Source organism: Myxine glutinosa, chromosome 6 (genome assembly GCF_964187855.1).
Source record: "Myxine glutinosa chromosome 6, kmMyxGlut1.1, whole genome shotgun sequence".
Classification (NCBI taxonomy): domain Eukaryota; kingdom Metazoa; phylum Chordata; class Myxini; order Myxiniformes; family Myxinidae; genus Myxine; species Myxine glutinosa.
In genome coordinates this window covers 59,732,609-59,750,108 of record NC_136266.1, presented here as the reverse complement: position 1 = coordinate 59,750,108, position 17,500 = coordinate 59,732,609, and the positions used below count along the sequence as shown (strand labels likewise).

Here is a 17,500-nt window from a genome sequence, read left to right as displayed (position 1 = left end):
CGGATTCAGGAGCAAGTTCCATGTCGATCGCATTCCAAAATCATAATTGTGTTGAAGAATTTTTGAAACCACCTACCTATCTTACGACACCCGCTGGGACCCCAAAACGTTCCACAGAAGGTTATTATATTTCCTTTTAGTAAAATATGTAACTGTAATGGTGACTAAACGCTGTTCGTGGACTTGACGTCTTTAAATCCCGATAAGAAAATCCAAAATGCTGCTCATTTAGTCATTTGCCATTTCATAGGCAGGTGATGGACGTTAAACAGATGTCCTGTCTGCCAGCATTCCTTAGTGGACATTAAGGATCCCATGGTGTCCTTCGAAGAGTAGGCGAGTTATCGCCGGCACCATGGCCGAACCAGCAAAGAGCATTGCGTCAGCGCCTCAAACACGCCCTCAGCCAATGACATTACCCCGCAGCCTTGTGCTGCATGGAACTAAGAAGAAGAAGAAGAAGTTAATTTATTATATTGCCATTGTCGCATCTCTTCAACATCAAAATATATTTCCTGTATTTTTTTACACTTTCTTTCCCCCATTTTGCCATCTCTTCCTTAAGTCTCCTCTTTTTGCTTTTCTTCTTCATCTCACTGCTTTTCCGACTAGATATTCCTTATCCTTGTCTAATCCTCTCAACATTCCATCCATCACCTTGCCTTTTGTCCTTCACGCCACGTGTCTCTTCCCTCAGGTCGTTCTCTGGGGCCGTACGGAAGAGACTTTGAGGAGTACGTGTGCTGAAGTGCGCCAGGCCGGCTCAGACTGCTGGTACTTTGTGTGCGACGTCTCAGATCGACATGCCGTCTATCGACAAGCTCAAGTCACGCGGCAAAAGGTAGGAGCACAAAGTCTGTGTACTTTGGGCAGGTAGCCCGGATGAATCGTACATCTCTGTTGCAGGCTTGCAGTTCCTCAATTTGCTGCTTTTACCTCCACCACCGAAGTTGGACAGAAATTGTTTTCACCCGTTTGTCTGTCTGTCTGTCTGTCTGTGAGCAGGATATCTCAAAAGGTTATGGACGGATTCGGACGAAACCTGGTGGACAGGTTGGGTGTGTGACAAGGATTAAATCTGGTGGACAGGTTGGGTGTGTGACAAGGATTAAATCTGGTGGAGAGGTTGGGTGTGTGACAAGGAAGAAATTTAGTGGACAGGTTGGGTGTGTGACAAGGATTAAATCTGGTGGACAGTTTGCGTGTGACAAGGATGAAATTTGGTGGACAGTTGGGTGTCTGACAAGGACGAAAGCTGGTGAACAGGTTGGCTGTTTGAGTAGGACGAGATTTGGTAGATTGGTTGGGTGTGTGACAAGGATTAAATCTGGTGGACAGTTTGCGTGTGACAAGGAAGAAATTTGGTGGACAGGTTGTGCGTGTGACAAGGAAGAAACTTGGTGGATTGGTTGGGTGTGTGACAAGGATTAAATCTGGTGGACAGGTTGGGTGTGTGACAAGGAAGAAACTTGGTGGATTGGTTGGGTGTGTGACAAGGATTAAATCTGGTGGACAGGTTGGGTGTGTGACAAGGATTAAATCTGGTGGACAGTTTGCGTGTGACAAGGAAGAAACCTGGTGGAGAGGTTGGGTGTTTGAGAAGGACGATATTTGGTGGATTGGTTGGGTGTGTGACGAGGATTAAATCTGGTGGACAGTTTGCGTGTGATAAGGAAGAAACTTGGTGGACAGTTTGCGTGTGACAAGGAAGAAATCTGGTGGACAGTTGGTTGTCTAACAAGGATGAAAGCTGATGAACAGGTTGGGTGTCTGAGAAGGACGAGATTTGGTGGGACTGGTTGGGTGTGTGACAAGGACGGAATTTGGTGGACAGTTTGGGTGTGACAAGGCCGAAATTTGGTGGACAGTTTGGGTGTGTGACAAGGACAAAATTTGGTGCACTGGTTGGTTGGGTGACAAGGACAAAATTTGGTGCACTGGTTGTGTGAGTGACAAGGACAAAATTGGTGCACTGGTTGTGTGAGTGACAAGGACAAAATGTGGTACACTGGTTGTGTGAGTGACAAGGACAAAATGTGTGATGCACTGGTTGTGTGAGTGACAAGGACAAAATTGGGTGCACTGGTTGGGTGGGTGACATGGACAAAATGTGGTGCACTGGTTGGGTGGGTGACAAAGACAAAATTTGGTGCACTGGTTGGGTGGGTGACAAGGACAAAATGTGGTGCACTGGTTGGATGGGTGACGAGGCCAAAATTTGGTGCACTGGTTGGGTGGGTGATCAGGACAAAATTTGGTGCACTGGTTGTGTGTGTGTGACAAGGACAAAATTTGGTGCACTGGTTGAGTGGGTGACGAGGACAAAATTTGGTGCACTGGTTGGGTGGGTGACAAGGACAAAATGTGGTGCACTGGTTGGGTGGGTGACAAGGACAAAATTTGGTGCACTGGTTGGGTGGGTGACAAGGACAAAATGTGGTGCACTGGTTGGGTGGGTGATAAGGACAAAATTTGGTGCACTGGTTGGGTGGGTGAGAAGGGACAAAATTTGGTGCACTGGTTGGGTGGGTGAGAAGGGACAAAATTTGGTGCACTGGTTGGGTGGGTGACAAGGACAAAATGTGGTGCACTGTTTGGGTGGGTGACAAGGACAAAATGTGGCACACTGGTTGGGTGGGTGACAAGGACAAAATTTGGTGCACTGGTTGGGCGTTTCAAAAGGACAAATGAAATTAATTTTGATAAACATCCGGAAGTTTTTTTTATTTTAAGTGATGCTTCCCCATCGAGTGATCGGGCCAAATATGACATACAGTGATGTGAAAAAGTAAGTACACCACCCCATGCAAAGTTTTGACTTTTTCAACATATTTCAACATTCAGCTATTTGATCTTCATTTCAACAATATTGAAAGATAAAGGTGATATAATATAACAAATATCATGAAACATTTACATTTTGTAGTCCATTGTATAATTTAAATAAACATAAATGCAAATTTCGCATGTGGAAAAAGTAAGTACACCCTTGGCTCTAATAGGTGGTATTGCCCCCTTTGGCAGAAACAACCTCAAGTAGGCGTTTCTTATAACTGTCTACCAGTCTCTGACATCGACTGGGAGAAATTTTTGCCCACTCCTCCATGCAGAATTCTTTCAGCTGTGCGATGTTTGAGGGGTTTCTTGCATGCACAGCTCGTTTCAAATCCCCCCACAACATCTCGATGGGATTTAGATCCGGGCTTTGACTTGGCCATTCCAGAACCCTCCATTTCTTTCTTTTCAGCCATTCCTTGGTGAATCTACTGGTATGTTTAGGGTCATTGTCATGTTGCAAGGTCCACATTCGGTTGAGCTTCAACTCTCCGACAGATGGCCTCACATTATCCTCAAGCACCCTCTGGTACAATGAAGAATTCATAGTGGATTCTATGATGGTGAGCTGCCCAGGCCCTGATGCAGCAAAGCTGCCCCAAACCATAATATTTCCACCACCATGCTTTACAGTTGGTATCAGGTTCTTGTGGTCAAATGCTGTCTTTGGTTTTCGCCAAACATGTCTTCTGGTACTGTGGCCAAATGGCTCTACCTTTGACATTTGTCCAGAGCACATTGTTCCAGAACTGCTGGTCTTTGCCTGGGTGTTCATTGGCAAACTTTAATCTTGTCCTGATGTTCTTTCTGGACAGCAAAGGTTTCCTCCTGGCACACCTCCCATGTAGATCAAATTTGTGCAGCCTCTTTCTTATGGTAGACTCGTGCACTTTGACATCAACAGTGGCAAGAGCTACCTGTAGGTCCTGTGATGACATTCTGGGGTTCTTAGAGACTTCTTTCAGCATCTTGCGGTCTGCTCTCGGGCTGAACTTGCTGGGGCGGCCTGGCCTGAACAAGTTGGCAGTTGTTTGGAATCTTCTCCACTTGTAGATGATCTTCCGGACAGTCGAATGATTGATTTCAAATTGTTTGGAGATCTCTTTAAATCCCTTCCCAGACTCGTAGGCATCTATAACCTTCTTTCTGAAGGCCTCAGAGAGCTCTCTTGATCTAGGCATGGTGACACCGCACACTTCAACAACAAAGAGCAAACCAAACTAAATGTCTGAGGTTTAAATAAGACAGGTTCCTCCAAGATCCTCTCCAACGATGTTCTAATCATTTGTACCTGAGCTGGTGCACATGATTCCAATTTTAGGTATTTGAAGTAGTGATAAATGTCGGGGTGTACTTACTTTTTCGATATACGAAATTTGCATTTGTGTTTATTTAAATTATACATTGGACTACAAAATGTAAATGCTTCATGATATTTGTTATATTATATCAACTTTATCTATCAATATTGTTGAAATGAAGATCAAATAGCTGAATGTTGAAATATGTTGAAAAAGTCAAAACTTTACATGGGGTGTACTTACTTTTTCAAATGACTGTATAGAATATTATTTCAAGATGTTATGGATGAGTTATGACTTAACATGGTGGATGAGTTGGTGAGGTGACAAGAACAAGCCGATTAGATTTTGGTTCAGGTCCGAATTCAGATCCGGCCTATCAGTGGGATACAAAAGGTAAACAGTTCAGCCTGGCGGAGGTATGCACTCTACCGAGTGCCCTTCTAGTTCGTTCTTTGTTCCCCTTTCAAACTCCGGTCTCGGGTTGAACTTTCTCCACATTGCAATGCTGGCCAATGAGATTGTAACAGCTGTTTTTGATTACTTTAGATTACTGTTTACCGGATTTGGCCATTTTTTTCTTCCCACATTAGTGCGACTTGAAGTCCTCGTCCATCATTTTTTTTTTATCTCCATGATTAGATGCCCTGATGATGGAATCCAGTAGCTATTCCAGTGCCAAATCTTCAGTCTTTCTTTTGTTTTTGTTTCTCCTTTGTCTCCTGCCGATCCACCAACTACCAAAGGCTATCATGAAGAGGGTATAAAAAGTCACCAAGTTAAATTCACATGTACTGCACTTTATAAAGACCCCTTACGACCTTACCTCACCCATCACATCTTATAAAGGGAAGAGGAGGAGGAGGAGGAGAAGAAGAATACTACAAGTGTCTTAATCAACACATTTGAAGTACCTGTGATGGTATTGGCATGTAAATAGAAGCTGTTGTGCATCCGATATGAGTATCATTGCTATCCGTGCATTCCTTCTTGTTTTATCACCCCGAATCCCATGTGCCCATGTGCAGGGAATGCCGACAAGACAAAGTACATATCGTTCTTCCTTGTTCTGCTCAGTGTAGATTAAAATGATAATGAAAACGTCGTACATTCTAGATATGATAACAAAACCGTAACACTGAACTCTGACCTTTCACTAGTGTGTGGCAGTTGTCCACATGTTGAGTTGCTCGCCATTGGGCTCCAAGGCATCGATTTTCATTCTAGGTTTATTTCCTTATTTAAGAGTACCAGGGGATATCTGAAGATTTTGGGTTGACAGGTAACCCCGAATCCACCTAGCTCCATTCGATAATTGCTTTGGCTGCAAAAGATCCTCTTTTGGCTCCAGTTTCCAAGGGACTTGTGATTGGAGCACAAATGCAGTCAAATTGAACAAGCAGACAAGAGAAGACAAAATGCAGGATGCACAATTATGTTTCAGTGATTGCAAAAGTGCAGTATTTAAAAATACTAGAGAAGAAAAAAACCCTATAAAATGTAGGTATTGATGTGAAAAGGCAAGAAAACGAGATCGGGCTTGTGGAAGTAAACACGAGAGTGAGCTCAAAGGTAAAAATGAGAGCGTATGAAAGGAAGTACAGGTGAACAGCTCTTTTCAAAAGATAATGTTGGATCTATGAGGTCCACAACCCAAATGGAGATGGGATAGCAGGCTTCTTCTTCTTACATGTGCAGCACCTGACTGTGAGAAGCACTCATTGGCTGGGGGTGGCATTGGTGTTTCTGCTGATGCAATGCCCCTTGTAGGTTAGGGCAGGAATTTGTAATTTGTTCAGGGTCCCGGCGATAGCTCGCCTTCTCTTCACGAAGGACACCATGGGATCTTTAACGTCCACCAACTAATGTGGGCAGACGGGACGCCAGGTGTAACATCCATCCGTCCCCCCTTCCCACGCCTCCTGCCCCCAAGCCCTCTCCCTCCCACACTTCTCCCTGCTCTCAAATGTTGTGGTTGTGTGCTTCCCCTTCTCTCCCCATCTTGTCTTCCGCTCCCTCTTTTTGTATATTTTGTTTGTCTGGTTGATTTGTTTGTGAAATAAATGTTAGCTCTTTCACGAGCCTCGATTCAGTATACAAAAAAAAAGAAAAAAAAAATCCCAGGGATGGCACACATATTTATGAATAACCCTGCCTGTGAAACATCAGGATGACAGTTTATAACTGGGTCGGGATTCGAACCCAAGCGAGACGGCTTTGAGGCGAATATGCATGGTGGTAGCCGAGCCTTTATGATCCTGTCTGCATTATGGAGCACGACGACATGCAGCGACCCCTCTTGGCACAGCATAAAACGGCAGTTTTTGGTTAAGTGTGATGCTGTCAAGCGTTGAGCCAAAATCAAATGCATGTTAGTATCGAGTTCCTGCATCTCCAATACATTGATCATTCCTTTCCTTAAACCAATTATTATCATTCCTTCCCTTAAGGGTGTAGTACTGGTGAACAGGTGATATATATATATATTTTTTTAGCTGAACAGTTTCCTTATAGTCTTATAAACAAGAATCATGCTATTGGAGGTCATAGAATTACCCCTAATTATTGAAAAATTCAAATTTCAATTCAATTCAATATAATATTTTGCATGAAATTTGTTATAACTTTAAATTTGCATCATTCTTTTGGGCTGAAATTTGGACAGGATATTCAGAATATCACTTCCTTTAAAATGATGAAGGCTTTTGTTTATAGGAGTAGCCATTGTGGATTTATTGAAGGACAACCAAGTTTTATCTGGTAATTGGCATAATTAGCTAATTAGTGAACATTTGACATAATTTCACAAAATCCTCTCATCATGTAGTAGGGTAACACATGTATAATACATGTACCAAGTTTTGTGTGAAAAGAATGATAGGTGACATAGTAGATAGAAGTAGAAATGTGTTCTTTGTTTTTCCTTGTTTTTTATTGACGGTCTAATTTATGCAAATTATATGCATGTAATATGACAAAGAAGCGTTGAAACTGGTCCGAGTTAAAGCCAAGATTATATCTTTCACGAAAAACTGAAAATTAGATATTAACTTGACTTTGTTTTTGTGTAAAGGCCTCTCAAAGGTACCTATGTCGTTTTCTCAATTTTTCACCAGTACTACACCCTTAAACCAGCACTCGGTCTCATCATCGAAACACTCACCCACTCAGTTTTGGGAAGATGGTAGGATTTTTCATCTCTCATTGTATCGCTGTTAGAATCAAATTGGTGGATTATTTTGTGAAAGTTATTGTGTACTACTTTGCGAGAGTTATAATCGGCACATTGAATTTGGTGCAACCATGGTTGTCCATTTTGGTGACGGTGTACAGGTTGGAGAGGTGACCGTGCTGGTTAACAATGCCGGAGTGGTGGCTGGGCACTCGCTGCTCAATATTGAAGATGAAGCCTTGCTCAGCACAGAGCACGTGAATGTTTTGGGACACTTCTGGGTATGTATTACTTCCTGAACATCAGATTTCTCATCGTTACGCTGCATGTCATCTCTTGTCTCCTTGCTTGACCACAGATTGACATTATTTGACACATAAACCACTTTCGCTCCTGCTTGACATTATTTCCGGTTTGCTGGATTATTTTTGGAGTTTTAGAATTCTGTAAAGTTAAATGTAAAACCCAGTAAATACTACACTCTGCTGCCAATCTCTGTGAGTAATCCATTACATGCCAAACGAGAATGCCTCTCAAAATTAAAAGCTCGTCAATGTCTGCTTTGTACTCGTCTACGTCCGCTTTGTACTCATCCACGTCCAATTTGTAATCAAACTAAACTTGAAGAAAGCAGTAGCTTAAAAAAAGGAAAATTTATCAATTAGTGTTCTCCATTTTCTCATAATAAAGGTTTGGTGAAAATTTGATGGCAGACAAACTGAAGCTCAAATGGTAAATAAAGAAACAATGAAGTGATAAAAAAAATGCGGCCGTCTCATGCAGCGCAGCTGCAGACAGGCGGACGAGGCCTATTTCTACTCACTGTGACTTTGCCCTTTGACACAATTATTAATTAGTCTTCTCCATATTGTCATAAGGATTTGTTGAAAATTTGATGACAAAAGCTCAAATGGTGAAAAGGTTGTGCACTGAACGGACACACACACACACACACACACACACACACACACACACACACACACACACACACACACACACACACACACACACACACACACTGATTGCAAAACCCACTTTGTGGGGACGGGTTACAGGCTAAATGGGGAGGTTCTCAATGAAGCATCAAACCCCACCCACAGTGCTGGATACTATTGTTAAATAATAATTTAATGTTATTTTGATAAAACACAGATGGACAGGCACCTATACAAGCACACAAACATACTAAGACTGGTGTAACTACAGTTCTCAGAGCCCCATCAGCAGAATCCTTTTGTTTTATATGTCCAATAAATCCAAAACCCCACTGCCCAAACTACTTGCCGTTCAGAACCTTCCACAAATAACCACCACTGCCTAGCACAGTTATCATAACATGCACATTCATGTAATAAGGGAATTCCATATTAAGTAATATGGGACATTTTCATCCACTACCAAGATATGGCATTTTAACCCAAAGTAATTAAAAAAAAACCCAAGTTCGCCTAATGTCAAAGTGCTCAATTTATTCAATGGTTTTTCAGTGATGGCCTATTAAACTTAGATTTTGCCAACTTTGATCAGGTGACCTTAACCTTTTACGTACATCTACCAGAATATTTTTTTTCCTGGCAGACCGCGAACAACTTTATTAAGTTTAGTTACAAATCTTCCACTAGTTTAGCAGGAGCTAAATTCGCCGCCATTTACAATGCATTAGACAAAAGTTTTACCTGAAGCTGTGACCTCGACCTTGATAGACCAAAATGAAGCGGTTTCATTCTTTGCCAAGTCCAAACCTACGTCCCACGTCTCATCAAAATCTACCCACTTGCAAGGTAGTGTGAATGAACGAGTATGCACGGAAGGACGCACATGGGCACACGCGCACGTATACGCCAGAAACGTTTTCCTATAGCAGGCCAAAGTTTTTGCAGAGCCCTATGTGGGTTTAAAAAAAAAAAGTTACATAGTCGAGGCTCGTGGAAGAGCTGTAGTTCTGCCATCTTATGGGCATGTTGGGCGCAAGGTTGATGATCATCCTTAAGAATCTTACTACACATCACCTCCAAGTTATCACACATCTCGTGACATTACAGATTGTTACATATCAGTTTCCAAAATCAGGAAGAAAAAGCAAAGAAATCATGAAAAAAGGAAGGGGATTAAAAGACAACAGAAAAATGACCACAGTGTGGTCACCAGCTGCGACGTGTAGAATCATGAGGATATCCGTTGCAATATGTTCTTACCTCATACCAACGCACGCCGAGTGTATGCGCATGCGCTATTCAAAAAGGCACCCCAACAACAAGAACAACAACGCGGTCCTCTCATAGAGCTGCTCGTCGCAGCTAAAAAAAACAAAAAAAAAACGTAATTTGACTTTTAAAGTCTGCGTCATATTTCCATTCCAGCACTTCTACGTTATACAGGTGAAGTTTGTGAGCATCAGGAAGAAAAACTTCTTCACTTCAAGAAGCATCAACTTCTTGGTCACAAGTCACAAGATCAGGTTAAGTCAAGTTAAGTTAAGGTCACAAGAAGCATCAAGAAAAACTTCAAGAGCATCAGGAACTACACGTGCATGTCAAAGGGCAAACAGATATCCTCATGTATCAAACACAAAATATGGCGGATATGGATAGACAGTTCCATTTTAAAATGATACGAATATTAGTCGTCTCAACTTTGTTCGATATATTAATTTACGTTCCAGACACTCAAGGCATTCCTGCCATCAATGCTGTCGTGCGGGCACGGACACATCGTCTGTGTGAGCTCTGTACTCGCACTCGCCGCTCTTCCGGGTGCCATCGACTACTGCACGTCGAAGGCTGCTGCCTTCGGGTTAATGGAGAGTCTGTCGCTCGGCCTCGAGTCGACGCCTGGTGTTCGGACCACCACCGTACTGCCGTACCTCACCGACACCGACATGTTCCGAGGAGTGAAACCCAGGTAAGGTGGCAGGTTAATGGGGAAATGCAATTGATCAAGGAAAAAGGAATCGTCATCGAAAGAAAGACTAGAGTAATGACACATGACAGAGATGCAAAGGACATGAAACCTGAACGACACCAGAGCTTGGGGCAACACGTTTGACCACGAGGTGGTCTTCATCAACAACTGATGTTTTATAAATGAGTCACCCACAACAGACATTTTGTGTGCAGGTTTCCGTGGCTCTTCCCTCCACTTCACGCCGAGCTCGTGGCGAGACGCACTGTTGAGGCTGTGAAGAGGGAGGAGGCAGTGGTCTTCATGCCTCGATCCATGGTTCTGCTCGTCCTCATGAAAAGGTTGGGGATGAGGGTGGTTTGGTGCTATTGTTACCAACACAGATTATACTGAGAATGGTGGGATTTGAACTTTCATAACTCACGGTGTGGGTTTTAGGAACACTCTAATGTGAAATATGTGGACTAAAAAAATCAAATAATTAGATTCACAGAAAAAATCAAATCAAACAAATTAATAATATTTAAGTAAAGTACAAATTGTGTGGCGTCCGTTCTCCATAATCATGTTAATTGAAAGCATATGTGGCATACCAACACAGCTTTTCCTGTCTCATTCCCTCTCTACCTTCTTTCTTCCCAGCCTCCTACCTCAGGCAGCCGTTGATGAGATATACAGGTTCATGGGGAACTACACGTGCATGAACAGCTTGCATGTACAAAGCTAATATCAGCTCGTGATGCCAGGCCCAGGTGGCAGCATCATCGTGAAGACGAAGCATCGTGGAACGGGCTCTTTCAGACCACATCGTGGAACGCTCCGAGCCATGTCCTCGCATTGCAAGGCCACGGCGGTCCTTTAGGATGGGGCTGAGCCGAGTTTCCTTGCCTGTCGCTCTTGAAAATTGCCTTAAGAGGAATAAGCGTCAGTTAACATGATGTCTTACCTGCCTGTAACAAAAGGTTTCACCATACCCTCACCTTCACACTGCCTCAACCAATCCTTACTCATCTCTTTTCTCCCTACATCTATCTCCATTTAATCTTCACCCTTTTTTCTCCATTACCATTTGGTCAATTAAGAAACGGAGCAATTATAATTGATTTTGGTCACTGTAAATAAATTACTTGCAAATTCTTAAATAATTAAAATAGCAAAGCTTTCAAAGAAATATCTGTATAAGACTATATGAAGAGTTGAGCTGAACATATTGTAGACGTAGGATCCAAAGAATTCTGTTTAATGTGGAAAGTCATCCACATCTATTTACATATAAATGTGAACGTCTGTTTGTTCGGTTGTGCCTCATGGACAGCCTAAGGAAGTGGCTTAGAGAGGGAGGAGGGGGTCCATGGGGGGGTAACTTTTCATGACAAAAAACATGGACGCATCAGATTTAGACTAGGGGCGTGCCCAAGGGGCGTGGCAGCAGTGCGTGCTCAAGGGGCGTGGCTTCCTCTGACTATAAAAAGCCCACTAAACTAAATTGCGTGACTGACTTTATTTTCCGGGCAATGCCAGGTAACTCTGCTCGTATCACGTACACCAACTTTTGTTAACTTTGAATGGGAGCACCAGAGGCTGATCCCAATACTTAATTGGCTTGGGCTGTTTGTTGTTCACATCGGAGCACATGGTTCATGATGCTGGGATTCGGTGTTCAAATTCCATATCATGTGAGTTTGTCAATACTCACCAAATCTTGTAAGTCATGAAAAATCAAAGTATGTTTTATATGTCCCTGTCCTTGCATATGTATGAGCTCCAACTCCTCAGTCTTAAAGTCTTTTTATTATAAAGGGAGGGGGAGGGAATTGAGAAAGAAAGATAATAAGTAGAGGCCTATACTCTTTACAGACCACGGGGGCATATCACGACTGTGAGAAACTTTTCTAGGCTAGAAGTGTAATCGTGGATGCATCGCTCCGACAGGAATTTGGACTTTGGTCAGAATACCAGTGATAATTCACCTCCGCTTTGTCAAAAGTCTCATTGGGATATTTTCAAGTCCACCAACGACCAGAGCTGGGAGACGGGTCTTCTGATTTGAGGGACATCATTGATACTTCATGCATTGATACATCGCCCTATATGACACATCAAATTAATACACTGAAACACCAAGATGAGAATTTAGAGCTAATTGGGATTTAAATCCAGCTCAAAGGTGAGTGTGAATACCTCTTGTCTATTCTACCAGCTTCCATTAAAAACAGGATGGTCTGGGAATGGGATAGTAGAGCAAGAGAAAAATGAAGGGGAGGGGAGACAGTGTGTGTGTGTGTAATGTAGATGGCTCAAAAGAGAACACTTCATTGCTTTAAAGAAAAGATAAAGGGATGCAAATATGGAATTTGTTGGAGGATGAATGAAGCAATTGGAGAATCTGTTATAAACTTCTTTTTTAACGAGATTTGTAATGGGTTTTTAACCTTCACCACTATGTACACACTCTTGTAAGTTGTAATTAACTTAGATGGAGAGTTTTCATTGAAACAAAAAGGCATTTGATTAAAAACAACACTGGATGATATGCACTTCTTGGCTGGCTGGTGTGGTATACAATACGGGACCTTCAAAATGACATAAAAACGCTAACAAGCCTATCGCACATGCGCTGTGTGCGTTTATAGTGAATCACCTCCGCTACCGCTGGACACTCGACCTTGCTGTTGTAAGCGCAAAATTTTAAATTCAAGTCGTCTTTTAAACATAATTTTCAGCATATAGACGAAAGAGTGGCAATTTCAAAATGGTTCTTACAATCCCGTTACGACAAGGGAGCAGCAGCAGACACAGACACACACACCAAAAAATGTTCTATAGAAATTCTATAGAACTTCAGGACATTCTATATAAATTCACATTGGGGGAATCCATCCTCACTTTTCTATGGGAGGAGGGGGGGGGGTGGAATATGGAGGGAGGGCAAATGACTTAAGATTTTTACCCGATCTCCATCAAGTTTTTCAAATTATTCAAATTTCAAATTATTCAAAATTCAAATTATTCAAATTCAAATTTTCCAAAAATTTAGAAAAAGCCGAATGCCTCAACTCTGTGTTTGCCTCTAAATCTTGTGTCCCAAACCCATCCCTCTCTGTACCCACCGTACCCAGTCGTACTCAGCTGCTCCTGGACTCTGTGTCCTTTCCTCCTGACAAGGTGGAAAAGTTTCTGTCAACCCTCGACTCTGATTCTGTAACTGGACCTGACGGCATCAGCCCACGGGTCCTAAAATCCTGTTCTTCCACTCTTTCACTCCCTCTCTCTGTTCTCTTCACCCTCTCTTTTGCTCAAGGTCAACTGCCATCTGCTTGGAAATCAGCCAACATCACCGCTTTGCACAAAAAAGGTGCAAAAACAGATCCTAGCAACTACAGACCAATCAGCCTTCTCCCAATTATCAGCAAAGTCATGGAATCCATCATTGCTTCGGATATGAAATCTTTCCTCTTCTCCAATGGCTTGATCTTTGATCATCAATTTGGTTTCAGACCAGGTCACTCTACTCTGGAGATGCTGCTTCTGCTGTCTCAACAATGGATGGAGGTCCTCAATGCCAAACAGGAAATTAGAGCTGTCTCCCTCGACATATCACATGCCTTCGATACGGTCTGGTACCCCCCTCTGCACACCAAACTCTCCTCCTTTGGTATCCATGGAAATCTCCACGCATGGCTGGCGGACTTCCTCTCTCGTCATAGTCAACGTGTGGCCCTGAATGGGTTTCTCTCATCTCCTCTTCCTGTTCAGGCTGGAGTTCCCCAAGGCAGTGTTCTGGGCCCTGTGCTTTTTCTGGTCTTCATCAATGATCTCTCTGACTCTCTTGAAAATCCTCTCTATCTCTTTGCTGATGACTCCACTCTCTGCCGCTCCATTCCTCATCCCTCAGATCGGCAGTCTGCAGCCTCCTCACTCTCTGCAGACCTGGACAAAATCACAGACTGGGCAAACAAGTGGAACATGTCTTTCAATCCTGACAAATCTCACACTCTTACGATGTCTCTCCGAAAAGACCGACTGGACAACCCTCCCATCTACTTTCTGAATAATCCACTCCAAGAAGTTCTGTCACTCAAGCTTTTGGGTCTCACTATCTGCCATGATCTTTCCTGGGAAAACCACATTTCCAAGCTGGCCTCCAAAGCCAGTCGCCGACTGGGCATCCTCCGTCGTGCGAAGTCCTTCCTTGGCACACCTGAGCTCCTCACCACATACAAGGCTTTCATCCGCAGCTCAATGGAATACTGCTCTCCCCTCTGGGCTGGTGCTCCTGCCTCACACCTAGCTCGTCTTCACGCTGTTGAAACCAAAGCATTCAGAATCATTGGAATCTCCCGCGATGACGCTATCTCCGAGGGCCTTTCACTTACTCACCGCAGGCAGGTTGGTGGTCTTTCCGTCTTCTACCGACTCCTCTCCGGCCTTGCTCCCCCAGCTCTCTCTGGGCTCTGTCCCCCAAATATTCCTGCAGGTCGCACAAGATCTGCCTGCAACCCTCTTATGGTTAAACTGCCAAAATCAAGACTCTCTGCTCACCTTCACTCCTTCATTCCTCTTTTCTCCCACCTCTGGAACAAACTCCCTCACTCTCTTCAATCCCACTCCTCCCTCCAGGTCTTTAAAGCGGCTGTTCACCACCATCTCTTATCTCCCCCAATCCAAAACCTTGATCTTTTCTACCCCCGCTAATTTCACCCCAAATCCACTTTTTTGAGGTGACCTTTGTCTTCTTTCCTGGAAGTCCTTGGTGTCCTTGCGTTTTATACCTATCCTGCCTCCCCCCAGGCCCTCTCCCTCCCACACATCTCCCGATGTCCCTGCTCTCAAATGTTGTGTTTGTGTGCTTCCTCCCCTTCTCTCCCCATCTTGTCGACCGCTCCCCTTTTTATGTACTTTGTTTGCTTGCTTGTTTGTTTGATTTGTTTGTTTGATAAATGTTAGCTCTTTCACGAGCCTCGACTCTGTGTACCAAATGTGTTGGTAGCACCCGGGGTCAGAGCACCTGGTCACCAGATATGGTGTCTCCCTCCAACTCTCATTTTGCACAGGTACCGCTTTCTCTCAGGTACCTTTCCAAGTATTTACATCTTCTTTTAGAAGCTTTGTGAGACATTTTCTGTAACAAACCCTGTCATGCACAAACAATAGCAGTTCACGTCTCGAAAATTGCCATTGCTAGGGGCTTCTGCACATATGCACAGAGCATTCCGCGGCAGATTATGTCATCCCAAAAGTCCCGTATTGTAAGAAAATCATTTTGAGATCAAATATAATCTTTTTGCTTAACGTCATGAGGACTGGAGTTATTGGTGTGAGGTTACATGGCGGTGTACGGGAGGGAAAAGTGTGGGAAAGGTTTAGAATAATTTCACAATTAATAATTAATCTTTTAGAGCTTTTTGAATACGAGCAAAATGTTCTCCTCAAAATAAGAGACTAAATCTACAAATGAGAGACTAAAACTAAAACTACTAAAACAAAACAACAAAGAGACTAAAACTCTCCATGCAGTAAAACAAGTTTCTTAATTCTTCCTTAGCACTGTAGTCGTTTCATTTTTTGAGCCATAAGCACCAATGATGAATTTAGCCTAATTGGATTACATTTATCATATCCGGATGCATTTCGACAAAAAGGTTCCATACCTGTGAGGTCAGGAAAACTATCGTCGTGTGACTACCCTGTAGTGAACACCGCAGGGTGGCACGGAGGACCAAACGAGCTTTAACTCCGAGGCGTTCAATTCAATGGTGGACCTTCATTACACGCGAGGGAAAAGGAGGATGACGAACTCACCTGGATGGCTTCCACCCGACTTCCTCGACCCTGTAATAAATCAACTCAAACTACACGGAATTAAAATGTACAAAAAGACCGGATTTATTAAAGAAAATGCTGGTCACAAAATAATGCACGATAAAACTATATTCCTCATTGGAGCGCTCCCACAGACCCGAATACAGACAAAGGGAAATATAACTGGAAAATAAATGTGTAGTTTGTGGCACTTTGCTCAAATCAGCCCTTGAATCTCGTCAGGAATCGTCAAAACCGATCGCGTCCTTGGCAGGAAAATGCGCTCGTTTGTGCGAACTAGGCACGTCCACTCACTCCTGGCTTCGTCGAGAGCGCAGCGAGCAGGCCGTGCCCATCGACACCGCAGTTCTCGGTCCGCAGTTCCTCCTCACGATCACTATGAAGATGTCGGAACACGACAGTTTGTGATGAATCTTCCTTGCGCAAGAGCAATAGCGACCGTTCGCTATGGGATCCAGAACAAGAAGCGAAAATGTCCGCCGTTCTAATTGTTTTGTACTTTAGGCTCTGACGTCATCCTACGACGTCTCCGTGTCCGCTCCTATCAGCGAGTCCAATCTTACCAGTCCTTGTGCCAATCAAATCCCGGACCAATCACTGCTCTTCTAGGCGTGGCTCCACAGCCCTGCCTGATTGAGGTGGCTGTGGCGTATGTAGCGGCTGTGGCACCAGCAGTAGTGTTTGATGCCTGGTTTCCGGTTGGTTTTCACCCCTCAGCCCAGATTGGGCGAAGGGATATTGTCGTCCGGGCGGGCATCCGGGCGTCCGTCAACTTTTGGTTTCCGTCAATTTCAAGAACGGCTTGTCCTATTAAATTCATTTGTGCAGTGTGTGTTGGGCTTGAGTAGAGGAAGGTTCCTTTCGAAAATGGGCGCGCTGCGATTTTCAATATGGCCGACATGGCAGCCATCTTGAAATTGGTTTCCGTCAATTTCGAGCAGAACGGCTTGTCCGATTAAATCCATGTGTGCAGTGTGTGTTGGGGTTGAGTAGAGGAAGGTGCCTTTCGAAAATGGGCGCGCTGCGATTTTCAATATGGCCGCCATGGCAGCCATCTTGAAATTGGTTTCCGTCAATTTCGAGCAGAACGGCTTGTCCGATTAAATCCATTTTTGCAGTGTGTGTTGGGGTTGAGTAGAGGAAGATTCCTTTCGAAAATGGGCTCGCTGCGATTTTCAATATGACCGCCATGGCAGCCATCTTGAAATTGGTTTCCATAAATTTCGAGCAGAACGGCTTGTCCGATGAAATCCATTTTTGCAGTGTGTGTTGGGGTCGAGTAGAGGAACGTTCATGGGCCCGCTGCGATTTTCAATATGGCCGCCACGGCAGCCATCTTGAAATTGGTTTCCACCATGCATGGGCTGAGGGGTTACGCCCGCTTTGCGGTGCTATTTATTTAATTACTGCATTAATTATGGTGTCGATTGCTTGGCTTGTCTATGGTGTGCAGTGCGGTGTCATAAGG

At 43.7% G+C, this 17,500-nt stretch overlaps 1 protein-coding gene across 1 annotated transcript in view; it reads left to right on the top strand.

Annotated features, from left to right (window-relative positions):
• The window catches only part of LOC137429842 (short-chain dehydrogenase/reductase 3), a 49,083-nt gene extending 36,341 nt beyond the window's left edge, over positions 1-12,742 (top strand). Inside the window, exons 2-6 of the mRNA XM_068120139.2 lie at positions 698-841; positions 7,470-7,589; positions 9,971-10,209; positions 10,425-10,550; positions 10,852-12,742. Of these exons, the coding sequence (XP_067976240.1) occupies positions 698-841; positions 7,470-7,589; positions 9,971-10,209; positions 10,425-10,550; positions 10,852-10,936 (714 nt within the window). The 3' untranslated portion in view covers positions 10,937-12,742. The remainder of the gene's footprint in view (positions 1-697; positions 842-7,469; positions 7,590-9,970; positions 10,210-10,424; positions 10,551-10,851) is intronic.
• The last annotated feature ends 4,758 nt before the right edge of the window (positions 12,743-17,500 follow it).